The 27,131-nt window shown below is 41.7% G+C and overlaps 1 protein-coding gene across 1 annotated transcript; it reads right to left on the bottom strand.

Annotated features, from left to right (window-relative positions):
• Window positions 1–487: 487 nt before the first annotated feature.
• Window positions 488–24,875, bottom strand: LOC137953806 (actin-interacting protein 1-2-like). Its single transcript, XM_068801321.1, has 6 exons — window positions 24,253–24,875; window positions 23,476–23,637; window positions 22,621–22,807; window positions 22,041–22,466; window positions 21,533–21,940; window positions 488–1,064 (listed from the first exon to the last, which is right to left on the bottom strand). Exons 1-6 carry the CDS (start codon window positions 24,642–24,644, stop codon window positions 807–809), a joined length of 1,833 nt encoding a protein of 610 aa, XP_068657422.1. The 5' UTR covers window positions 24,645–24,875; the 3' UTR covers window positions 488–806.
• Window positions 24,876–27,131: the final 2,256 nt, after the last annotated feature.

Here is a 27,131-nt window from a genome sequence, read left to right as displayed (position 1 = left end):
AACATCACTTCAAAAACAAGAGACTTGTTTTAGCCTGTGTATGGGCTTCTTAAGCTTGTAAATGAAATGACCACCATCACTTGAGGTAAATCTTTCAGGTTGGTTCATTTAAGCCTCTTCATCTTAGTCTCCATTGAGAACAGTCATTTTTCATCTATCTAATGTACATCTAAGTCAAAATAAGAGTTAACACCCTATGGTAATACTTAGAGACTGGAGAGAAGGTTTGTTGATTGTCAATTCTTTCCTTCAAAGTGAATCCTTTCACTAAGAGTGATGTCTGGTATCATATAATATTAATGAGTCCTTAGATTTGAAGACTCATTTATAACTAATGGCCTTGGGCCAATTAAACAACTCAATAAGATCCCAAACCCTGTAGATTGTCATAGAGTCAATCTTATCCTATATGACATTGAACCACAAGTTAGATTTTCTACCACTTACTGCTTGAAAACATCCAAGGGCCTCCTTCAACACCAATGTCAGAGTCAAATCTAACTTGAAATTGTTAGTTTTCTTTTTCCAGAGAAGAGACCAAGAAGGGGAAGGAAACCTAAACAGGTCTGTACCCTCCTTGTCATCACGTAGAGCACACTACAAGATGCCCAGGATGGCAAGAAAACAACATTTGAGTTTCTTATGAAAACATCCGCGCGGTCATCATGAATGATAATATACATGCAAATAAACAAACAAATTTGAAAAAAGAAAACAACTCGCTGCTGCAGAGAAAACATGATAAGCACCAACAAAACCACTTATTTGTTTGAACAATCTTCATTCAACTCTTCTTGCAATCTTCACTACTGTTCGAGTATTCGCCAAACCCTCACACATGCATCTTCCCCTGAGCTCACCACGCTTCTGGTGTCAACAAATGCCACTCCATTCACCCCACCCAAATGAGCTCCTTTTATGGTTATTCGGCTCGATGCAGGCTTTTCCACATCATATATAATGACACACGTGTCAAGGGACCCAGTGGCAACCATTCTGGAATCTGGCGACCAAGCAAGGCAGTTTATACGGGCTGTGTGATACAACATATTTTTGAGCTTAACCTGCAGTTGTTACAAAAGATATGTAAAGAGTTTCATGCAAGCTTCAATTGAATCTGTAAAACTAATAAAAAGCTTTGAACATGCCCTCTTTTTAAAATGACTGCTTAATTGAAAGTTATATTGGGCTCAGTCAAGCTAAAAGAGGAACACTTGTGGGACATTCATTGAAAAACTTTGACATGTCCTAATAAGCAAATTCAAGAAGCTATAGGTTCCTAAATGTTTTAGCTGTATGACTTTGATTCGGTTTAACTCTACACATGATTGCACACAATAGATTTGAGTTCAGGAAGTGTAAAAATTCATCTGCTTTCAAGTAGATCAGAAAAGAACTCTCCTTCACCTTATCAGTTTCTTGTCTAGTTTTGCTTTTTCATTTCATAGACTATTGAAGGATTTTCAAGGTCTTGATTGTATCCCAATAAGCAGTCGGACTCCTATTTCTCTCTTCTCTATGCTTAATGTTAAAACATAATACATAAAAATACAATCTTAAATGTGAAAGATGGAAAGGATTTCCAAACATCTTTTTTTCTAAACGATGAGAATTGTATTGAAGAAAGAGAAGACAGACAAGCCCTCCAAAAGCCAGCCAGAAAAAAGCAAGATACAACAGGCATCAATCCTTTTGAAATGGAAAGAGTCTTTCACAACAAGATGTTGAAAAGACACTGAACAAGCTCAAAGATACTGCAATCTGGCAGTATAAGTATGCAACCAAGAGACCCAACCAAAAATCATGAATCTCATTGAGGAAAGAAGCTTCCAAGGGGGTCCTTCAAATAAATAGACAAATAAAGTTTTGTCACCCTTGTCCTCCCCCAATACGACGGCAAAGGTGTGATGAGGACCACAAGTCAAATGGTGTAAAGAATGACAGGTGGAACACAAGAACTTCCTAGGAAGTCACCCATCCTAGTAATACCCTTCCCCAAAAAATGCAGTACTTAAAGAGTTTATATGGGATCCGGTGCATTCAAATGCAGAGATTTGGAAAGAAAGTATATGATATTTTGTCCACGAAAACTGATATTGATTGAAGATACATGCCACTAAAAAAGGAGGTTAAAACTCTTTATGTAAAATAAAGTACTTGAAGATAATTCCTTTTAAGTCCTCCTATGGGGGGCAGGGCTATTTTTAACCATTCAATAACAACTTTAGAGTTACCTTTCACATCTAAGGGCCCCAGAGTTTCTCTATAAATTTTCAATACAGGCAAGAGAGCATGAAAGCTCGAGCATCCTGGAATATTTCACCCTCTTAAGGATTTTTTTTTTTTTTTTTTGAGAAAAGGTAAATTTTATTAGAGGCCAAAAGAAAATTTCAACTAGCTAAGTGTGGAGGGACCCGTTACAACAAGGGATTATAGGGAAACTCCCTACTTAGTAAAAGAGTCAACCAAGGAATTGGCTGATCTCGGAACATGGAGCCAAGAGACAACAAACAAAGAGCCAAGGTCAACAATCTCATGGAATGCCTACCAAAGCCACCAAGCGGGGTAAGAAACTAAAGAGCACCACCAATCACCACTTTAGAATCCCTTCAATCCAAAGATGCCCATCCATACGCTCTTTGAAGACGAGAAGCACATACTTGAGAGTTTGAAGTTCAGCAGCAGTTGAATCAGTAATGCCAAGAGCACTTGAATAAGATGCAAGACTGACACCATCATGATTCCTAACACTCCACAAACCCCGCTGAACTAAGACGCTCCAAGGCACATCCTTTGAAGTTCAGTTTTATAATGTCACATTGGGAGGGATTCATTCAGTCATAGTCATAAGTTGGATTCAGTCATAGTCATAAGTTGGAGATAGATATCTGGGCAATGAGGTGCCAATTGTCATAGAGAGAGGTACACCACAGACCTTAAAACTCACTTCTAGTGCTTAGCCATGCTGCAATAAACCAACAATTTTGCAGATTACCTCATCCACCAAGGAGCATTTATTTCTGAACCAGTGACTGTTTTTTTTTTTTTCAAGCTAAAATCCCCCATGGAATATGAGTAATGCACGCAGAGAGGAGGGTTTTGCCCAGTGCAGGAAATCCAACCCCTTTACCAAATGGTAGAGCTGATTAAGGCAGCCAGAAATGCATAGATTTAACCCGACTATGTTGAAGAAGTTAGTCAATATCTACCAAGCAAAGGTGCAATGTAGAAGGATGTGATCCACATTCTCCTCCACATCTCCATAGAAACTGCAAGAGTCATTCTAGATCATGTTATATGTTCATGTAAGTTTATCAGCTGTAAGCATTTTGCCCAGCACCGCACTAGAAGGAAAAATCAGATTTTAGGAGGTTCCAATAATTTCTTGCTAATGGATGCATCACGGGCTGAGGTATCCAGCCATCCTTTAAGCTAAGCATATGCTGAGAAGACGGAGAATTTTCCACTTTCATCATATGTCCAAATGATCTTATCTTAAGCTTGGTCAAGAATTCTCACCGCCTGGAGAGCAGGAATCGGGTTGCTGGCCTTTTCAGTCTCATCATCCCGCAGATCTCTTCTAAAGTGCAAAGAAATTTTTTGGGATGTGCTTCCAATCTCCACATAGAATTTGATGGTCATGGCAAACTTACTGCAACTGCGCCCCCCCCCCCCCCCCACAATCCAATTTCTTCACCATATCTTGTCTCCACATAAGCTTAGGGGAGCTGTTAAATCTCCAAACCACTGAACCAAGAGAGCCTAATTTATTTCCTTGATACAATGAGCTCCCAGCAGCTTAATTTACTGGATAATATTTGAAGCCATCCTCAACTCCTCTCCATAAGAATCTTTTTTTGAGGCTTTCAATCCTATAGCTGATGTGTGCCGGGCATGAATTGTGGAAGTCCTGCAATGCTGGAGTTTAATAAAGTGAGTCTATCAGCTTTAGATAGGAGCTTACCTTTCCAAGTGGAGGGACTCCTTTCAATTTTCTCCACATCTGGGTTCCATAGCATCTTATCCGGTCTTTCATCAAACATGGGAAGCCCCAAATAGGTCTCTGGCAGAGATGGGTAGGAGCATCCCATATAAGCAGCAAAGGTGCTAGTTGCATCATCATCAACATTTAGTCTAATAATCACAGATTTTCCCCAATTGATTTTTTCACCGCCGGCCAGCTCAAAGAGTCCGAGTGCTTTCATCTTGTGCATTTACTCAAAAGAACCTTCACAAAAAAAGATGGTGTTATTTTCAAATTGAAGGGAATATCCATTTCTGGTTCATCAGCAACCGGAGCAAGCCAACCAACTTCATTGGCAGCATACAGCATAGAGGAGAAATATTCAGCAACAAGCTCAAACAACAGCGGTGAGAAGGGGTCTCCTTGCCAAATTCCTCTGGTCCCTTTGAAGTATCCACATGCCATACCATTCAAAAGGAGGGAGTAGGTGGCTGACAAGACACAATCCGAATCCAAAACTTCTATATTTCTCAAAATCCCATCAAACCCATTATGTTATCAACCAGGTCCAAATTCAAATGATCAAAGGCTTTCTCAAAGTCAAGTTTTAGGATAATAACCTCATGCATGGTTATTGCAGAATCCATTATGCTCCTACCTTTGATAAGGCGCTCTATCATCATGAATCACCATAGGTAAGGCCACTTCGAGTTTCTGAGCGAGAAGCCAGGCAATAATCTTAGACGTGTTGGAGACTAGACTTATGGGACGGAAGTTTTTGGGGTGCTCAACACTGCTCTTTTTTAACGCAATGAAGGAAGCTTCCATTGCATTACATTTGATGTTATGTAGTAGAAGTCGTTGACCATGCATAGAACAGCTTGCTTTAGAATTGGCCAGCATTGTTTATACAACTCTCCATTAAAGGTGCTTTGTCCAAGCGCACAATCATTGGATGGGCCCAGGACAGCTTTCTCAACTTCTTTCTCCAAGAAAGGCATTTCAAGAAGACCGGCAATGTTCGGAGATATTCTTTCCAAGTGAATGTTTTGTATGCCTGGTCTAATAGTGCTTTGATCCATGTATAGATTTGCAAAGAAATTCAAGAGTTCATTAGTTATACGAGATCTATCCTAGGTCATCTCAACATTGATGGACAATCAGGTGGTTAGATCTTTACCTGGCTAAGGCAACTGAATGGAAAAACTTGGTGTTGTCATCTCCCTCAGCCAACCACTTAAAACACGCTTGTTGTTTCCATTGAATGTGTTCATGTGTAATTGCTTGAAATTGATTTGAGAGATCAATTCTGTTAGAGAATTTAGTGGGTGAGAGAGACCTTTGTTCTTCATTGACATCGAAGGCAGCAATTTGTGAAAGGAGAGAATCCTTTCGGGCATAAGCAGCAACTTGTTGAGCCTTTGACCAGAGCTCGAATTTAGTCTTTAGGTCTTTGAGTTTGAGAGGCAACTTCCATCTCAGGCTTCCATCACCATTCAGCTCATTCCACCCAACCTTCTATTAGCTTATCGAAATCTTTAACCATAACCAAGCATTCTCAAATCTAAATGGCTTGAATCCTCCCCTATCAAACTTAGTAACCAGTTGGATGAGCCAGTAGCATCTTCATACAGTCTTAACCAGTCAGAAGTGGCAAGAAAATGGTTTAATCTAGAAAGGATTGCTCCATGTGAAGTTTTTACTAGCAAGAGTGATTTCTTCAAGCTCACAAGTCCCTCTGAAGCCAGCAAATCCATGGATTGATGAGGTAATTTTGGTGGCCACCAGAAATTTTTTGTTGTAGCAATAAAGTTCCCAGCTATAGCCAAGATAGGGGCCACTGTTGAGTGAGGATAAACAATTCATCCCTGACGGCAGCATGTTTTCTTGTTCAGCCATATACTCCAGAGAGACACCATTTACCTCCAGAATTGTGAACCTCTAGATGCAGACCAATTAAGCACATTCCTAACAAAAACGTCAAGCAAGTTACTATCCTACATCACAAGGATGCCACCAGAGAGGCCCACCACATTGACAGCTTTCCATTCCAATGAGGAGCAATACCAGAGATCCTTTACAGTGTCGTCGAGCATGTCTTGGGTCTTCTTGAAGGACAACTAAAGTTTGGATTCAAGAAGGGCTTGGATAGAGACTCTTTTTCTTGGATTTAGTTCTCATAACATTCCAAGATCTAACAATCATTATCTAGCCCTCTTGGTTTCTTCTCTTTTATCCTCTTTCACCCAGGGAATCTGCCCTTGTAGACAATTCCCATAACCTGAGCTAGCTCCATCATCTGAGACCAAGTGTCTTCATCATACATGTGTTTTTCAGATTGAAGCCCCTCAACTAGCTGTCATGATCTTTCACCCGGTGGAGAAAAAACCATCTCCTAGTTTCACTGCACTCTGGATATGTAACTGGTGTGCTAGTTTCCGCTTGAGTTTTCCTTGGTCTGCCTCTACCTCTGTGCCTTGAGGTTTCAAGTTGGTAATAGTGGAGGGCTTTGGGGAATTGGGAAGCTGTTGTTCAAGTACTGCAGCTATGTTTAAATGGTCTGGTATTTGAGGTGAGCCTAGTGGTGTCGGGGTGTTGGCTTGTGAAGAGGACTCTGTGTCAGAATTTGCAAGAGGTTGAAGGGATAAAGGAGAGGGAGTTGCTGGGGTTCATGTTGTTTCCTGAGATATCATAAGTGTGCTCTTCATGTTTTCCTGGAGGAGAAAGGTGGTTGCATATAGAAATGGAAATCGAAAGGAATGTAGCATGTCTAGAGCTTGCCATTTCATGTTAGAGTCAGGTAGCCAATTGTCAAAAGTTGGTTCAGGTGGTGCAGTTGCTGGCTGGTCTTGGGTGCTGACATGTGTAGAGTATGTCTGAAGGTCGAGCATGGCCTGGATGATTGGAGGATCTCTGGGCTGCTGTCAGATTGGTCTGCTATGTTGTCCTTATCTGCTTTGGGTCTTGACTTATGCAGGACTGGTCAAAGGGAGGAACGGGGATCAGTGAAGGTGGGGCAGCATTGGGTGGTGGGGATTCGTCACAAAAATCGGTGAAGCTGGGCGCTAAGTGTCACCATCAGGGTTGTTGAAATTCTGGTAGAAGGGCAATTTGGCCATTTGACCATCATATATGGAAGTCATATCAGTTCCAGTCTGTTAGATTACTTCTCATCTATGCATTTAATTTCATTCAATTCTGATATATATTGTAAGAGATATAGGCATAGATGTACTGAAGGGCATTTTTGCCATTTCTGTAATTATTCACTTAAGTGGTATAAAAGAAGGATTAGGTTCGAGTTTAGAGACCTAATCCAAGAGCAGCCATCAGTTGCTGCTTCTCCAACTTCTCTCCTCTCCTCCCTCTTCTTTCTCTCTTTATTTCTCCTTAATCCCATCCTTTTCATGGTATCAGAGCAGTGGTCCTTGTTTTAGGGAGTCCCTTCTCAATAATCTCAGGTGTTCCCTTCTCAATAATCTCAGGTGTTCTACAGGTTTCACACATGTAGAGGAAGGTATTTGCTCAATTTGCTACTGGTGGGTAAAAGCTCAGTTTTTTCTCCTTTTTACTCAATTTGAGCAGTTTTGTACCCAACTACTGCCCCATGAGGGTTTATTGAGTTGAGATTTACTGATTTTTGCTTTATGCACACCATATTATTGTCTCCTTGCCTGCATCATCCTTCAATAGGCTGACATCAACCCTACTTGTGGTGATTTTTGTGGCGTATGTTGATCTGAGTGCATATTTTGTACTATTACATATTTTGGTGGTTGGCACATTGGGTTATTTGCCATAGTTTTTGTGGTGTGGCACATGACCTATTTTTGAGGAATTAGAAGTATTGTTGCAGTGGTCTTGGAGCTTCTTGGGAACACCTAATTGGGTCTATTGGAGGTATATTGAAGGGTTTAAATGGCGGATTCCAGCTAACATGTTGCTGCCTTTAGATACTTTGAGAGGTAAAGATTCAAGCTCTATACACATTACTTCCATTAAGCTAAATGGGGCAAATTATGTGAACTGGTCTCCTTCCGTTTCCAAACGGAAGTCAAAGTACATTAGAGATGATCCACCTGATCCACCTTCTCCCTTCTTTGAAGACTGGGAGGAAGAAGACAAGAAAGTAATGATTTAGTTAGTTAAAAATATAGAACCAAGGTTTAGTGATCAGATTTTGAGCTATGCATTGATTTCAGGATTCCATAATATAAAGTCTTCAATGTTGAGTGTATGAGAGAAGAGGAACGGAGGAGAGGAGAAGAAGTGAAGTGAGGTGAAGGAAGAGAGAGAGAAGAACGGATGTGAGAGGAAGAGAGAGAGATAGACACGTAGAGGAGAAAAGAAAGGGGAGAATAAGAGTTGTGGAAGATATCCAAACCATCCCCCTTAACCTTTATTTATAGATGTCAAGAGTACATAAATGACAAGTATACCTTTCATCCTAGAGAATGAAGAAAAGACAAAGAACATAAGATATTTACAATAATGCCACCTAAGCTTGTCTACACTATGGAACAGCTAAAGAGATGTAGAATACTTTGTCTTTAATTTTATCCTAGGAGAGTAATTTATCTCGTATATATGAGCTTTATGCCCGGTATTTTAATTTGAAGAGGGTGACCAGTTAGTGACTTATTACTTCATTAAGATCAAAGGTGCACTTTAAACAATAAACATCTTTCATCCCTTTACCACGAACGTTGAAGACATTTGCAAGGAGAAAAATCAGATTCAAGTTGCTCTCTTCCTTGATGGTCTGGGTTCAGCATATGATGCAATAAGGCTTCAACTACTAGCCAATGTGATGTGATTGCACTGGGACAGGCATTTAACCTAGTCATACATGCAGAAGGTGTGGTGACAAGCAAAAATGAGAAAAATGCACAATCTTCTCTAATAATAAGGTTAAGAACCGAGGTCGTGGGAGTTATGGTTAGAGGATGGGGACGAGATTCCTCTAATCGTGGCCACGGCCATAGTGACGAAGGGGATAGAAATGCATCTACTGTGGAAGGACCAATTATTTCTCCAATAAATGTTGGGAGAAATTTGGTAAGACAGCTTGGGCTAAATCTACTATGATTTGTCCCGAATCATCCCCTTATCCGGGTCATCAGGAAGAAACTCAGCAACTACTTCAGATACTTGATTAGTTGACCACTATAAACTACTACTACTGCCTCTATTACCCCTAAGCCAGATACTTCTACCTCGGCAAGTACTACGATGGCCATCACAACTATGCCAGCTCTGGATGTGTCCCACTCTCCCTCCTGGATCATCAATTCAGGAGCCTCTTTTCACATGTCAGGTATGAAGTCCTTTCTTTAGTCTATTAGTCTCTCTCAATCATGTCGTCAACAGACGATTCTACCTCCCCAATTTGCATCATGTTTTAGATATATCTTTGAATTCAGTTCAATTTGTTCCTAACCTTCCTATCAATTTGCTTTCTGACAGTCATATAACTAAACTACTCAACTGTTCATTTTCTCCCACTTCTTGTGTGTTTCTGGATTTGAAGACGAAAAGGACGATTGGTTCAGGACATGAGAAGGGTAGACTCTATTTTTTGGATGATAACTCTGCTTCACCGACTATGGCACTAGCTGCAAAGGAATCTCCATTCTTGTGGCACTTGTTGGGGCATCCATCACTAACAAAACTCCATCAATCCTTTCCATCCCTACCTGCTTATACTTTATTTGATTGTGAATCATGTCAACTAGGAAAACATCATAGATCTAGTTTTCCAGTTAGTAATAGTCATAGTTCTTGTCTATTTGAGTCGATTCATTCTGATGTGTGGGGTCCTTCTAGAGTCACCAGTCCTTTTGGTTTTAAGTATTTTGTGTCCTTCCTAGATGACTTAAAATCGAGTTACATAGTTGTACCTTTTACGAGAAAGATCTGATGTTTTTAACGTATTTGAAAATTTCTTTAATAAAATAACAAATCAATTAGGTGCATGTGTTAATATTTTTTGTATTGATAACGGTCTTGAATTTCTTAATCAGCCATTTGCTTCATGTGGCATTACTCATCAAACTTCATGTGTGCATACCCCCCCCCCCCCCCCCCCCCCCAAAACGAGGGTTGTTGAGCGTAAAATAGACACCTACTTGAAGTTTCTCATACTTTAAGGTTTCACATGAATGTTTCTAAATCAGTTTGTAGAGATGTTGTGTTAACCTCATGCTATTTGTTTATTCGCATGCCTTCATCAGTCTTACAAGGACAAGTACTTGTGCATATCTTAAAACCGAAATGTAAGTTATTTGATGTCAATCCTTGGATTTTTGGGTTAATCATGACATCAAAAGGAATACAAATGTTATGATCTGAATAAGAGAAGGACATGTTTCCTCTGAAGTAACATTTTTTTAGAACACTTCGTACTTTACATCCTCTACTAAGTCTCAATTTTCTTCAAAACCGAGTGTGAATAACCTTGTCCCTACTGTTGTTATGGATGCACCATCTGCAGGTACCACTCCACCATTTCAGGTATATAGATGACGGCCTTGTTGATTATTACCCTCACCAGTGCCTCCTGACATTCCAACACATGACCTCGCTTCTAAGGACTTGCCATCTTCCTCGTTGCCTACAAGCCCAACTTCATCTGATTTGGACCTCCCTATTAGTCTTCACAAAGGTAAATGATCTTGTACATCTCACCCTATCTCTCACTTTGTATGATGTGATTTCTTGTTAGCTTCATATGCAATGTCTTTGTCTGTCTTCTACCCCTCATTTAGTGCAGGATGCTATGGTTTCGCCTGAGTGGAAACGGGCTATGGATGAGGAGACGCCTCAATAACTAGAGGCACATGGAGTCTTTGTGGTCCACCATCTAAGGCGCCTGTTGTGGGGGCGCCGTTGGGTCTATACTGTTAAATACAAGGCAGATGAGACTAATGAGAGATATAAGACTAGATTGGTGGCCGAAATGCTATACGCAGGCATATGAAGTTGATGTATTTGAGACCTTTTCCTCTGATGCTCGTCTCGCTTCTCTTAACATTTTGATCTCATTGGCCATGAATCAAGGATGGCCCATATTCCAGCTAGATGTTAAGAATGCCTTTCTCTATGGAGACTTTAAGGAAGAAGTGTACAGAAAGCAACCTCCGGGGCATGTTGCTCAGGGGGAGACAAGAAAGTTTGTAAGTTGTAGAAGGTTATTTATGGGCTTAAACAAGGCTCTAGAGCTTTGTTTGAAAAGTTCAACATTGTGGTTATGAACTTTAGTTTTTGTAGAAGTCATTGTGACCATTCTGTTTTTGTGCCAAAAAGGACAGGCACGGTTGTCTTAGTAGTTGATGTTAATGATATTATCCTTTTTTTAAGTGACTTGGAAAGAATTGAGATAAAAAAATATTTGGCCACTCACTTTCAAACCAAGGATTTGGAGCAGCTAAAGTAGTTCCTTGGGATTGAAGTGGCTCGCAACAAAGAAAGAATTATTCTCTCTCAGAGGAAGTACATTGAGGATATGTTGCAGGAACATAGTCTTTTGGGTGTTAAACCAGTAGATACTCCTACGGAGATGAATGCCAACGTACATAATTCTCAATCCTGAAATCAAAGACAAGACTTAGTATGGACGCCTAGTACGTAAATTGATATATACTATAGTTACTAGGCCTGATATATTGTTCACAATGGGAGTAGTAAGTCAATTTATGGAAAACCCAAGACTGGTACATCTAGAAGCAGCTCCAAGAATCTTAAAAGTATTTGAAAGGTGCAATTGGTAAAGGTCTACGGTTTACTCATAATGGTAGGGTTGATATTAAGGGATATTCTGATGCACATTATGCTAGGTGTAAAATGGATAGGCAATCTACCACCGGTTACTATTGTTTTGTAACTTGGTGAGTTGGAAGAGCAAGAAACAAGTTGTAGTAACCAGATCCAATGCTAATGCATAGTAAAGGGCAATGGCTCACACAACCTTTGAGCTTATGTGGGAAAAATCTTGTCTAGTTGAATTTGGATTTTCACTTTCAAAACCTATGACTATAAAGTGTGACAATCAAGCAACTATATTCATAGCCAATAACCCAAACTTCTACAAAACTAAACATATAGAGGTAGATTGTCACTTCATAAGAGATGTCGTTATGCAAGGGAAAGTGATCACGCCTTTTGTTAAATCTTCAAAGCAGTTAAGGGATGTGTTCACTAAACCACTTGGAAGGCAGAAGCATTTAGCATTCTGTGACAAGTTGGGACTGTTTGATATTTACTCTCCAGCTTGAGGGAGTGTAGAAACTCTGGTAGAAGGGTAATTTAGTAATTTGACAATCATATATGGAAGCCACATCAGTTCAAATCTGCTACATTATTTCTCATCTATCTATGCCTTTAATTTCATTCAATTCTGATATATATTGTACGAGATATAGGCATACTTCTACTTAAGGGTTTTTTTGCCATTTCTGTAATTGTTCACTTAAGTGGTATAAGAGGAGGACTAGTGAGACGGAGGATGAAGCCATGGTGTGGCCAAACACCAAGGTGGAAGACTGTGCAAGTCCAGTGCACAACAATAGAAGCAATGGCCAAGGCCAAATGCAATGGCACGGCCCAGAGGGGCGCACACATATGGCCGGCCCGGCATCAACTTCAGCAAAAGAAGACACACTTGAGCTTGCCAAACGGATGGCCAAGCAACAAGGTGCACAACAACCCCAACAGCCAGCTCAGACACAAGGCAGCACGCCAACAGACACTTCTGGCGGGGCGAAATGGGGTTGGGCGCAACCAGGAATCCTGGCGGGGCGAAATGGGATTTCCTCAGGACGCCAGGCGCAGGCACGCTCGCAGCAGGACTCCAGGCGCCCACGCGCACAGGACTCCAGGCGCAAGCGCCCGCGGGCGAAATGGGGTTTCCTGAGGCGCCAGGCACCCGCGCGCGAAATGGGGTTTCCTGAGGCGCCAGGCGCCCCGCGCGAAATGGGGTTTCCTGGCGACCAGGTCGCCAGACGGGCGCCCCTTGACGCCAGAAACCAAATTTTTGGGATCTGGCGGGTTTTTGAGCGTTTTTTGAGATTTCAAAAGGCAAGAGGAGAGACTATAAATAGAGAGGCCTCTCCCATTGTAAAGGGGTCGAAAAATCCTTAGCCTTCTTTAATCTTTTAGTGTATAGATAAGTTTTTAGCCTTGGCCTTCAAGAGTGTTTGGCCACCCTTTGTAATCTTGTATTCTCAATACAAAATAGGTTTTTCTCTTCTATACCTTGGTGTTTTCGTTGTCCCATTTGGCTTGCAACTTCTTGTGTGAAGTATTGGTTGGAGGATCCGAGGCTCAAGGAGGCTGACTAGTTCTTCGGAAGAGCTAGGCCGCACGGGGTAGATATTCCGCTTGGCTAGACGGACTAGCCCAAATCTAACCGCGTGACAACCAGTATCAGAGCGTACGTTGCAATCAATGGCTTCCACAAGTGGAGAAGATGCTTCAAGAGGCAAAGATCAAGTAAGTGATGTTAACTTTCGTTTTTCTACTCTTGAACATCGTTTGGACAGTGTTGAGAACCTTTGTACGAATTGGGAGGAATTCGTTCAAAAGGCTATTGAGGAGCATCAGCCAACTCCGAATTGGCTGAGAGGATTTGAGGAGGACGTCCATTCGGCCATGGCTGTCATGAGGATGGAAATGGAACGATTGGGGAAGGATGTCAAAGATCTCTCGGGAGAGCTTGGGGCAAGACTCACTTTGTGCGAACGAGCCTTAGCAAATGGAGGGGTTGTTCACACACAAGCGAAGATAAAGGTGCCCGAGCCGAAGTCTTTCAATGGAGGGAGAGACGCGAAGGTCATAGATAATTTTCTATGGCAAGTGGAGCAATACTTCCATGCAAGCAAGCTCACCGACGAGCAAGCTAAGGTTAGTACGGCTGCCATGTTCCTATCCGATGATGCTATTCTTTGGTGGAGAAGACGCATGGGAGATGAGCAAGAGGGAGAGGACCCCGTCCACACTTGGGAGGATTTCAAGAGGGAGCTGCGGAGGCAATTCTTTCCGGAGGATGTCGAGTACCAAGCAAGGAAGGAACTACGTGCATTGACGCAAAAAGGTACAATTAAAGAGTATGTACAATCCTTCACTTCTCTTATGCTTTGTATCTCCAACATGACGGATGAGGACCGTCTCTTCTCCTTTCTTGCTAGCCTTCGTCCATGGGCTGAGCAAGAATTGAGAAGGAGGGAGGTAAAAACACTAGTTTCAGCGTTATCTACGGCTGAAAAGTTAACCGAATACGAGAGGAGGAATGATTCGGTTAACAAGGTGTCCAAGGAAAATAATGGTAAAACAAATTTTAAGAAGAAGGAGAAAGGGGAGAAGAAGCCATGGGTAAAGGATACCAAGGCTAGGCCGGAAGAAAAGAAGAGAGGGGACAAGCAGAGGAAGAAGGTACATTGTTTCATTTGTGAGGGAGAGCACTATGCGAGGGATTGTCCTAAAAAGAGACTCCTCAACGCTGCTCAAACAGAAATGGACAATGGAGGAATTGAGCCTAGGATGGGTTCTCTAACCATTCTCAATGCTGTTGTCCGTTCCAAGGAGGAGAAGGCTGCTCCACTTCCGGTAAGACCCTCAAGAGAACTTCTTTTTATTTCTCTCACACTTGCTGGACACACTGTTAAGGCAATGGTGGACACGGGCGCTACCCACAACTTCCTTTCGGAGGAGGAGGCTAGGCGCCTAAGAATACGAGGAGAGAAAGATGGAAGCAAGATGAAGGCGGTAAATTCTGCTGCTCGTGAAGTCCAAGGCGTTGCCAGGAATGTACCGGTGGTGATAGGCAAGTGGGTTGGATTTCAGAACTTTACCATTGTTAGCATGGACGATTTCAAGGTAATTTTGGGAATGGAGTTCTTCAAGGTTTGTAAGGCATTTATAATGCCACATGTGGGGGTAGTGGGAATTATGGACGAGCAAAGTCCTTGTACAATTTCTGAAGTTGAGAACAAAGATGTAACAAACAAGGATTTAATGCTATCAGCCCTCCAGCTTAAGAAAGGTCTTAAGCAGGGTTGTTCTACTTACATTGCTTCTCTTTGTGCTATGGAGCAGAATGAGGCATTGCCTACCCCTAAGGAGATACAAACCGTTTTGCATGAGTATGGAGACGTCATGCCGGAGCAACTTCCAGCGAGGTTGCCACCTAGGAGAGGGGTAGACCATCGCATAGAGCTTGAGCCCGGAGCAAGGAAGCCAGCACAAGCACCATATCGGATGGCGCCCAAAGAGTTGGATGAATTACGGAGACAACTCAGCGAGCTGCTGGATTCTGGGTTCATAAAGCCAAGCAAAGCACCTTATGGGGCCCCTATACTATTTCAGACAAAGAAAGATGGAAGTATGAGACTATGCATCGACTATAGGGCGCTCAACAAGGTAACCATAAAAAACAAGTACCCTATTCCTCTTATTGCTGATCTCTTTGATCAATTGAAGGAGGCTAGAGTTTTCTCCAAGCTGGATTTGAGAAATGGTTACTACCAAGTTCGAATTGCGGAAGGAGACGAGGGGAAGACTACTTGTGTAACGAGATATGGGGCTTACGAGTTCATGGTTATGCCCTTTGGCCTAACCAACGCACCACCAACTTTCCGCACTCTCATGAACGAGGTATTTTCCGAGTACTTAGACAAATTTGTCGTTGTGTATTTGGATGATATTGTGGTGTATAGCAAGAGTATGGAAAAGCACAAAGAACATCTTCGAAAAGTGTTCAAGAAATTAAGACACAGTCAGCTATATGTCAAGAAGGAGAAGTGCTCATTTGGGTTGCAAGAGGTGTCCTTTCTTGGACATTGGATAGGGGAAGGACGGATATGGATGGACAGCAAGAAGGTGGAGGCTGTGCGTGATTGGTCTATCCCTACCAAGGTGCGTGAGCTTAGAAGTTTTCTTGGCTTAGCCAACTATTATAGGAGGTTTATCAAGGGTTTCTCAGCTATAGCAGCCCCCTTGACCGATCTCCTAAAGAAGGACCAAAAATGGCAATGGACGGACTCATGCCAAGGAGCATTCCAGCGGCTGAAGGATACCATGATGGTTGAACAAATGCTTCACCTTGCTGATTTCAGCAAGCCATTTGAGGTACATACCGATGCCTCAGATTATGCCATTGGGGGTGTGCTAGAACAAGAAGGACACCCAGTCGCTTATGAGAGTAGGAAGCTCAATGAAACTGAGCAACGGTACACTGTACAAGAAAGAGAAATGACGGCGGTAGTGCATTGTTTACGTCTTTGGAGGCGCTATCTTTTAGGCTCCAAATTTATTGTAAGAACTGACGATGTTGCTTTTAGTTACTTTCTTACACAGAAAAAGCTCAGTCCAAAACAGGCCCGGTGGCAAGATTTCTTGGCCGAGTTTGATTTTGAGATGATGTACAAGGCGGGAAAGACAAATGGTGTTGCCGACGCACTGAGCAGGAAGGTGGACGCACCTATCTCTTACGAGGAAGAGACCAGCCAGAGCTTGGCGCACATGGCGCAAGAAGGACCAGCACCTTGCACGCATGCGGCAGAGGAGAAGACGCATGCGGCTGAATCCCCGCATACCGCAGCAGACGGCACTTGCTTCACGCGCACCACGCGCAGTGCGGTAGCAGCAGTACACGAAGAGGCACGCGGCGCAAGAGTAGGCGCAGGAGACATGCGCTTTGCGCAAGGCAAGCGCGCGCGCATGGAAGACCACCTTGGCACAGAAACAGAAAATGAAACTTTGCGATTACAAGCCTTAGCAGCAATTACACAAGTTGGTACAGAGTTGCTAGACAAGATTCGCATTGGAATTCGCCAAGATGCCCAGGCTTACAGCATTGTACAAGCTGCTGCCTTGGGAGAGACGAGAAGAGTTTGGCTTGACGACGGATTGCTCAAGACCAAAGGTAATCGACTTTATGTGCCTAAGTTCGATAACCTAAGGCGTGACCTCTTGAGGGAATGCCATGATACCTTGTGGGCAGGACATCCAGGTCAAAGAAGGACGTTGGACTTGTTGTCTGGCCAGTATTATTGGTCAGACATGGAGAATGATGTGGAGGAGTTTGTGCGCACGTGTCTTATCTGTCAACAAGATAAGATCGAACAACGCAAGCCTAGGGGTTTGCTACAGCCCTTACCTATTCCAAAGCGGCCGTGGGAGTCTATTTCGATGGACTTCATCTCTGGATTACGTAAGAAAGATGGGCTAGCGTCTATCATGGTGGTGGTAGACAGATTTACGAAGTATGGAACATTCGTAGCAGTGCCGAGTGATTGTACAGCAGACGGAGCAGCTAGAGCATTCATGGCACATGTGGTGAAGCATTGGGGATTGCCCACAACGATCATCAGTGATCATGACCCCAGATTCACAGGAAAATTCTGGACCGAGTTATTCAAACTAATGGGAACATCTCTAAGTTTTTCCACTAGTTTTCATCCTCAAAGTGACGGCCAAACTGAGCGGGTAAATGCTTTGTTAGAATAGTACTTATGCCACTTTGTTGCAGCAAATCAGAAAAACTGGCCAGACTTGTTAGACGTGGCCCAGTTTTCATACAATTTGCAGAAATCGGAATCAACCGGGCATAGTCCTTTCGAGTTGGCGACAGGACGACAGCCTTTGGCTCCCACGGGTCTCTTTCCAGACACTTCACAGAAAAGTCCAGCAGATCATCAACTGGCGAAGAGGTGGAAAGAGAAAACGGAGCTGGCACGGGTCTTATTGCATAAGGCAGCCAAAAAGATGAAGAAACATGCTGATTTGAAGAGGAAGGAGTCTTCTTTCAATATCGGTGACCGGGTCCTTCTCAAACTCAGACCTGAGCAATTTCATCACCTTAGAAGCAGGAACAAAGGTCTTTTGAAGAAATATAAAGGACCCTTTCCTATCATTGAACGTGTGGGCAACCTCGCCTACAAATTGCAGCTGCCAAAAAGGTTTAAGTTCCACAATGTTTTTCATTTATCGAACCTTAAACCCTATTTTGAAGACCCGAACCCGGACAGAGTAGTTGACCCAAGAGCTCCCATGGATATATCTACTACCTTTGACAATAGGGTAGAGTATATTATTGCAGACCGAGAGGAGCACCAAAGGGGCAAGCCCCGGAGGACGCAATACTTGGTCAAGTGGCAAGGTCAACCGGAAAGCGAGGCAATATGGCAAGACGCTGCCGAGTTATGGCAGTTCGAAAAGGAGGTAGCCGACTATCGCCAGGGGTTGCAGACGAGGGCATCTGCCTTATGGCAATGGGAGTATGAGACGGAGGATGAAGCCATGGTGTGGCCAAACACCAAGGTGGAAGACTATGCAAGTCCAGTGCACAGCAATAGAAGTAATGGCCAAGGCCAAGTGCAATGGCACGGCCCAGAGGGGCGCACACATATGGCCTGCCCGGCATCAACTTCAGCAAAAAAAGACACGCTTGAGCTTGCCAAACGGATGGCCAAGCAACAAGGTGCACAACAACCCCAACAGCCAGCTCAGACACAAGGCAGCACGCCAGCAGACACTTCTGGCGGGGCAAAATGGGGTTGGGCGCAACCAAGAATCCAGGCGGGGCGAAATGGGGTTTCCTCAGGATGCCAGGCGCAGGCGCCCACGGGCGAAATGGGGTTTCCTGAGGCGGCAGGCACCCGCGCGCGAAATGGGGTTTCCTGAGGCGCCAGGCGCCCCGCGCGAAATGGGGTTTCCTGGCGACCAGGTAGCCAGGCGCCCGTCTGACCAGGGCGCCCCTTGACGCCAAAAACCGAATTTTTGGGATCTGACGGGTTTTTGAGCGTTTTTTGAGATTTCAAAAGGCAAGAGGAGAGACTATAAATAGAGAGGCCTCTCCCATTGTAAAGGGGTCGAAAAATCCTTAGCCTTCTTTAATCGTTTAGTGTATAGAGAGAGTTTTTAGCCTTGGCCTTCAAGAGTGTTTGGCCACCCTTTGTAATCTTGTATTCTCAATACAAAGTAGGCTTTTCTCTTCTATACCTTGGTGTTTTCGTTGTCCCATTTGGCTTGCAACTTCTTGTGTGAAGTATTGGTTGGAGGATCCGAGGCTCAAGGAGGCTGACTAGTTCTTCGGAAGAGCTAGGCCGCACGGGGTAGATATTCCGCTTGGCTAGACGGACCTAGCCCAAATCTAACCGCGTGACAACTAGGCTCAAATTCAGAGACCTAATCCAAGAATAGCTGTCACTTGCTGCTTCTCCAACTTCCCTCCTCTCTTCCCTCCTCTCCCTCTCTTCTATTTCTCCTTAATCTCGTCCTTATTCAATGGTCACAGGGAATTTGAGTGAGGTGTGGTGGGGGGCAAGTTCTGAGAGTTGGAAAGGGTGGGGTGTCAAAGGCTAAGGGTTCAGAATTGCAGCTGCTCCATTGCCAATGCTGCAGATATCACAGGCAACATTTTAATTCAAATTCAAAATTGGAGCAGAGGCAAGATGGACCTCAGCCTGATCTGACTCACTATCTGAGTCGTCACAAGTTGTGATGCTGCTTTCCAGGTCCACTTGATGCCGGTTTGAAGGCGAGTCACTAGCATCTTAGCTGGTAACTTGACATCTTCTCTTCCGCTACTCCCTTTGGCTGTGTTCTTCATTCTTCTGGTAAATTCCTCAAAACATGATTGTGATCCAGAATCATTCAGTTCCTACTTCTAATTTTAACATCTGAGATCCACTCCAGAGCTTAGCAGGGATGGCCAACATTCTGGCATAATCAAGTCTGATCATGATAGCAGTGACCGCTTCCTGCTAGATCATGTGTCCGAAAGTGTGCATGATTTGTTGGATAACAGACGGTTGCCAGAGGTCACTGGGAGTCCATATATGCGAATCCATTGCCCACAGGGGTCTTCAGAGTCTATTGGACACGAATCTCTGATTGTAGCAAAGAGGTGGTCAGGGGAAGTTCAATGCTCTTAAAGAAGGCCTTACCAGCATCATCAGCAAATCGAACCACCAAACATTTCACCATCTTCTCCCTTCCATCAATTTGAGTATGTGGGTGAATCATGATGGTTATTCTTTCATCCTTGGTATTCTCAGGGTTAGGTTTGGGCAGCATTTGGTTGGAGGCAGGGTGATTGCAGGAGTTTTGGTTTTGAGTCATGGTGGTAATGGAGGAAAGTAACTAGGCATTTGTGGTTGCACGGTTTCTAGTTTCAGGTTGCGGTAGTAATGGAGAGAAGCTACCAAGTGTGGGCTGTCGAGGTGGTGCTTCGGTGGAGGGGTTTGCACGTTCAGTGGTTGTGGTGAAGCTACAAAGGTAGTGGGTAGGATCCGTCCAAAGCCATTTGCAGTGTGTTCTGGAATACAGATCCTGACATCATCACTCCATCCACAACATTGCAGTATTTTGCACTCCCAAGCACCTCTGTATTTGAAACACAAAAGTAGAAGCTAAGGTTACTTGTCCAGAGCTCCCTGGTTCGGGTGCGGTAGGCTTGACCACCGATAGTGCTTTGAAGCTGCTGGACAAAGTTCTCACACACTACCTTTTGAATACTGATGAACCCATCTTTTGTCACCATTTTGGACAGTGACTCTAATTACCACATTCTGTCAGTTTAGATTCTCCTCAATGGTGAGACTTCTTCCATACCTGAAGGAGAAACATTTCTTTCAGCTGCTTCCATTAACCCTGAGGCCTCCTTATCTCTTCTTCTCATGACAGTCTGCCATCCCTCTCGGCAATGAGCATCTCTGGTTGCCAGGTCTCCTCACTGTGTCCTGTTCTCGAGGGGTTTCTTCACTCTCCTCGCCTCGCCATCCTCAATGTCGCCACTCTTGCCTCGCCATACTTAACGTTGCCACTCTCGCCTCACTCACCTCACATTGCTCTCCACAACAATGAGGAGTTCATCATACTAAAAAATCCAGGAGAAGGAAGGAGGATTCTACGGAGTAAGAGGCTGGTTTTGAGGAGACAAGAAGCTATCAGCCTCCAGTGGATCACAGTGCTGGTAGAATTTTCAAAGACATCCAACAGGTAAGTCTAAGAGAAGAACTGATGAAGAATCGCAATAACCTCCAATGAACAGCTTTTGTGGCTGAATTTCTCTGGTTTGACTCAAGCCAAATGCACCAAGAGATGGCAACAGAGCAAATTTGTCTCAATATCTACCTAAGGATGGGTAAGGGCCAACAGACACTTTTCTGTATGAACTCTTTGAAGGAAGCATAGAAGCATAATTTTATACCAAATCTGGAGTTAACAAGTTGATATACACCATTTGAAAGTCCTTTCTTAGCAAGTACCTTCATGAAACCTATACACAGGGGCAGAATTTTGATACAAACAAACTGCCTATCCAGCTTCACTAGTAAGCAGCTACTGTAAAAGATTAAACAACTCTCTGTAAAATGTGTGTGTTTCACATGTTAGCCAAATTGGTACAGGCCTTCATATGCACTATTTGACAGGCTGAACTAGAAACAACTACAGAGGAGGCCATACATGGCCTCATAAATAATCATCTATGAGGAGAAATGCTGGACATTCCAGCTGTATGGTGCAAAATATAAGGTCTTGCAAAGAAAGAGAAGTTAACTGCATTACCTCTTTGGAGATACGATCCCAGACGACAGCTTCACGGTTGACATCGGTTGAGGCAATCATAGAAGAATCAGGAGAATAACATATAACAGTGATGGCACCTCGGTGCTTCTCCAGGACCGTTTCTTCCACAAGCATATCTCCTTTAACTGAATATATGTGTAGCTTACCATCCTGGCCCCCAACAATGGCCTCTCTTCCATCAGGTGAAATGGCAGATGCTGTCACTAGAAACCCAAGATTGATGGTCGAGGTTACTTTAGATCCTTGAATCATGACAACTCCTGACTCAATTGAAATCAAAGCAAACTCAGGCATGTTAGGGGTGAGATTGAGGTCCTTTGGCTGAGCACCAACGTCAATGACCTCTGTTTCTCCACATTGGTCACCAATCAGGGGAGTTCTCCTAACCTAAGCATTTAAGCAAAGAAGAAATATCAAATAAAAATAATTAGAAAACTAATTAGAATAATCAACTCTCTCTCACATTGGTAAACAGTTCAGTATTTACCTTATTGTCAAACCCAGATGTGACAAGTTCTTCTTCCACCACAGCAAAGCACTTTATCTGAGAAATTTCCTTCCTGTTTAATCTACCATTATATCCTATACCTTGAACCCACCTCACTATCACCCCATCATAGCTGCTAGATAAGATGAATTTCTGGGAGCTCTGCTGGAATACAGCTAATCCAGTCACACTCTTCATATGCCCTGAAAAAGATATAGGTAATTTATCTAGGTCACTTGCTGAGAATATATTGATTGTTCCACCAAGAGAAATGACAACTAGATGGTCATTCTGCCATAGACATCCAACTAGCATGTCATCTACTCCGCCAGATCCTGGGCAAGCCAAAGTTTTCTTTACCCTTCCATTTCCATCCTCAGCAATCTCCCATATTTTTGCAGACTTGTCTGCAGATACTGTCAGCACCTAAAATAAAGACCACGAGTCAAATGAAAATAAAAATATGCCAGGAACCAGCACATACATCTGAGAAATACAGAAGTAACAGAAATGTGGATAATGTATGGTACACTGACTGTTCAACATACATCATACTGTTGATGTTGACAGAAATGCACACCTGTTTGCTATCAGGACTCCAGCTAACAGCATAGATGCTGCCTGTGTGACCATTTTCCATCACTAACTCCCCAATCACTTCGCCTGTTTTGCCATCATAGATAAAGCCTTTCTTATCTGAACTTACACTTATGAACTTGTTACCATCAGGAGAATACCTTATACAATTTACAAAATTCGCATGCTTCCTGTCATTCCAAAAGTGGAATCTCATGAATGCAATAAACCATTAGAATATGGAGTCAACATTTTATGGTCTAAAGAAGCCAAATTTACTTATTCACCCTATAGTAGGAATGATGAGTCTACTAACACTGGCTAAGATTGAAGTTCTTCAAGATTGTTCTATCTATTTAAAGTACAAGAAAATCATAATGCGTCATAGCATGCCCGGTCTATATACAAGTACAATAGAAGAAAATAAACACAAAATGCTTGAAGAAGTTGAAACATATAAAACATCTCTAGATGCCATTGTATTCAATCTAGTTTCACCTCATACGGAACAAGCTAGTACATGATTACAGCCCTTCCTGTCCACAATTTATGAACCTTGTTTTGGATCGATTATTAGTTAGCCGGTAATTAAAAACATTATTTTAATATCCCAGATAAAAGTGTGACATGTAGTTACTCCATGAGCCAATCTTCTTCTGTATAGAAAACCTTTCCAAATTACAATAGATGGAGATTCATTCAGTTTAACGTGTTAAGGTGCTCAAAGAGATAAAGATAGATAGAAAGAGAGAGAGAGAGAGAGAGAGAGAGAGATGGGCTTGGTTGTCAGACCAGGCTGCATATATGTACACACACAAACACATAATGAAAAGCTGAACTGCAATAACTAAAAACTAACCTGTGAGATAACTTAAATTTAAATGGCGGCCCTTCATAAAAGTTTACCAAAAAATCCTCCCCACAAGTCACAATGCGGAATGGTCTTGTTGGCTTAAAGGCACAACTTAAAGCACGCCGTGAATGACCATCGAACTCTCCAACAGTACTACCAGAATCCCACCTACCAAAAAACCATGGACATGAGTGCTACACATTAGATATGCTGATACAACTGGCCTAAGCCGAGTTGAGAAAACACAGATGATGAGAAACAATGCATGATAAGTGATGTTTCAAACTTACATATATGTCTTCAAAATCGGATCATCAAGTCCAACAGGCATAGACAATCATAGACACTTTGCTTTTCACCAAATTAAGATGCTAGCATCTCAACAGAAAAAATGTATCAATCATTATTAAATTTGCCACCTCAAGTTCTTTTCCACAAAGATATAATGCTATCGTATAAGCAAAAACACAATCACATCAAAATTTGCTGGTAGTGACAGCAAATGAACTATTGATCAGCAGCCACTAAGCAACTTGTTAATAGTCTCATTTCAAAATCCTACTAAATTAGAAATACTGGCTTTGATCTACCAATAAATAAATTCCCACCAACTGTATTTAGGTGGAAGAAATCATCGGCAACCAATGCATAATAGAAACTCCAATTTTTCAACCATTCATAAGAATTACTTCTCTTAAATGAATAAATCTATTCGAGGAATCAAATGCATTGCAATCCCTTCTGATAAAAACTCTCAAAATGGAAGAAGGAAACAGTACTCACATAAAGGCTCGAACGAGAGACTTCCCCTTCCCGTCGCCCGAGGCAACAATCCTCATCCCGTCAGGGGACCACTGAAGATCATCAATGCGTCCCGACAAAACCTTGAATTCGTTTTTCAGCACAAAATCGTTATAACGTCCCCAGATCCTTACTGTTCCGGACGTGTCCGCCGAGGCAATCCACTCGCCATTGGGGGAGAAACGAGCCACAGTGACTTGATAGGCGTGTTCCCCATAGATGGAGGCTTCGAGAGGTCTATCAAGGTAGCGAATGATAACAGATCTTCCATTACAGTACAGGATGGCATTGGATTTTGGATCCCCAGATATCAAGATGCCCCGCCCTCGCTCTGTTGAGGGCACGCAAGCATAAATTTCTGCGAGCTGCGCCATTTCTAATCTATCTCGCCTCAAGTGATTCTACTTTTTCTCTGCTATTTCTTCAGAATTCTCCAACCAGAGGGGAGTGGAGGAAAGATATTGCAGGCCGAGGCTCCTTGAGTCAGCAAAACGAAATGATTTTGATGTCCCTAACACTACAGGTTCGCCTCCAGCACGCTGGAACTCCTCATGAATAGCCCAACACTGAGAGTCTCTGGACTCTGGACACTTGTCTCCATCAACAAGCACCCAAAGCGTCAATTTAGTTATGCCTTGTCCAAGGACTTCTTCGTGGCGATTCTCTTTTATTTCGTTCATTCAATAATTTTATTTATTTATTTACTTCTTGTTAAATAAAATTGTTATAATAAATATCTATATAAATTATATATTATAATATTACTAAAATTATTGGAATATAATTTTTTATTAATTTTAATAAAATAAAAGCTTACAAAACCCTAATTTCTACTTATAACCCCTATTTTTATGCTCCTTATCCTCCTTTTATTTGTTGTGGCTTTGTAACTTAATATGTATTAAGTACAAAATTAATTTATTTTATTTAAATACTAGTGATTCAGACCAATTTATGAAGGACCTTTTCAAGGCATCCTAACATGAGACTCACAAGTTTTCCCAAAAATCTTGCTTAGTAACTAATTTTCGTTTTTCTCTAATTATTTTATCATAAGGCAAGATTTATGGAACAAATATTATTTATAATAATTCCTTCCCTGACAAAAATTCCTTGCTTGCTAACGACTCTCAATATCGAGAAACAGATCGATTTTCTTATGAGAAAATTTTCCTATTGACAAAACTTTTGTCGATCAATTTTTTGTATTCATACCATTGCAAGAAGTGATTGGAAAAATAATTTTAGAGTTGGTGTGTACATATGAAACAAAAATAATATATTTATTTATAAAAAAAAAAACAAAGTAGAGATAAAAGAAGTGCATGGTGAAAGATCAACTTCAAGCCTTCTGGTTTAAGAAGAATCAAGGGTAAGTTTTTGTTTCCTAACAAGTGGCACAAATTCTAGAAAATTATGAATATTTGTTAAAGAATTTTCAAAAAAATCAACGAAAACTAAATTTTCAGCATTTTTTTCAATCAAAGAGAGCCCATCGGCAATGATGAAATCCATTATGTTACATCACAGCTCATCTAATACAAAAAAACATTTGGTGTGAAATATGTGAAACGATCAAACGATGGAGATAGTCGTTGATCATGAGCAGATAGCTGTGATAGCCATTTCGCACCAAATGAATTTTCGTATTGAATCAACCCATAGTACTTTGCTCAAACTTAGAAAACTGCCTCTTAGAAGATTGCCTCTAGGGGTGGCATCGAGCCGAGCCGAGACCGAACCTACCTATGTTCGAGCCGAGCTTGATTTAAATATTTTGAACTCGAGCTCGAGCTCGAGCCTAAACTTGAGCCTAAAATTGTTATCAAGCTCGAGCCTAATAATTTTAACCGAGCTTGAGCTTTAACATTCATTTAAAACTTTTCAAAAAATACATGTCTCAAGTTCGTGCTCCAACATACATTTAAAATTTTTCAAAAAATACATGTCACATAAATTATATATAAAATTATGCATATATTTTACATAAAATTGGGAATGACCTCTACTTAAAATTGGGCATAAGGGTGGCATCTAATCCAGCTGAGTCTGAACCTTGTTCAAGCCGAGCTTGATTTAAATATTTCAAACTCGAGCTCGAGCCGACCCTAGCCTCGAACTTAAAATTGTAATCGAACTCAAACCTAATAATTTTAACTGAGTTCAAGCTCGAGCTCTAGTCGAGTTCGAGCTTAACCTACATTTAATACTCTATATAAAATATATGTCAAATAAATTATATATAAAATTATGCATACATTTTTAAAAAAATAATGATAGGGGAGGTTCAGGATTGAATTTCAATAATGGATTAAAATGCGCTAATATTAATCTTTTTACTCCAAATGTTGTCTAACTTGTTTTGTAATTTTTGAATCTGGCCATAAATTTACTATGGCCTCTTTAGTGCCTTGGTTGAAAATTTATATTCTAGGAAAAACTAGATGTTTTTCCTATGATACATATTTCCAAAAAAAACCTTTAAATAAAATCTTATTACTATTAGTTACTTATTAGAAAATTACAAGAAATATTTTAAAATTTTCTTAGGAAAGTTAAATGGACCTCTTATTGACTCTTTTAGGGAAATAAATAATAATTAATAATTAATATAATATATTACTATACTTATCGATAAATTTTTAATCAAATAAAATGTCAAACACAAAATTGCAATAAAAATTGCCTCAAGCTAAAAGTATTACAGCATCAACTGTCAAATACTTATTAAAAAAATTTCTATATGGTTTTCTAGCACATCTTGGCAGAAAAATCTTACTTAGAAAATTATATGATTTTTTAATAAAAATTTTCAATTAGAAAAATGTTTACAAAAAACATGAGACACTAATAGTTAAAAG

Source organism: Aristolochia californica, unplaced genomic scaffold (genome assembly GCF_029961685.1).
Source record: "Aristolochia californica isolate CCGP_79_NKW_82.1479 unplaced genomic scaffold, dmAriCali1.0.hap1 SCAF_16, whole genome shotgun sequence".
NCBI classification, from domain to species: Eukaryota; Viridiplantae; Streptophyta; class Magnoliopsida; order Piperales; family Aristolochiaceae; genus Aristolochia; species Aristolochia californica.
The sequence above is the reverse complement of the archived record's forward strand: the minus strand, read 5'-3'. Positions and strand labels throughout refer to the sequence as shown.

Coding starts and splice junctions, on each gene's coding strand:
- LOC137953806 (XM_068801321.1), bottom strand. CDS start 24,644: ATGGCGCAGCTCGCAGAAATTTATGCTTGCGTGCCCTCAACAGAGCGA. Junction 23,638..24,252: donor TCTCTCGTTCGAGCCTTTAT/GTGAGTACTGTT, acceptor GTTTTTTGGTAG/GTGGGATTCTGGTAGTACTG. Junction 22,467..22,620: donor GGAGTCCTGATAGCAAACAG/GTGTGCATTTCT, acceptor TCTTTATTTTAG/GTGCTGACAGTATCTGCAGA.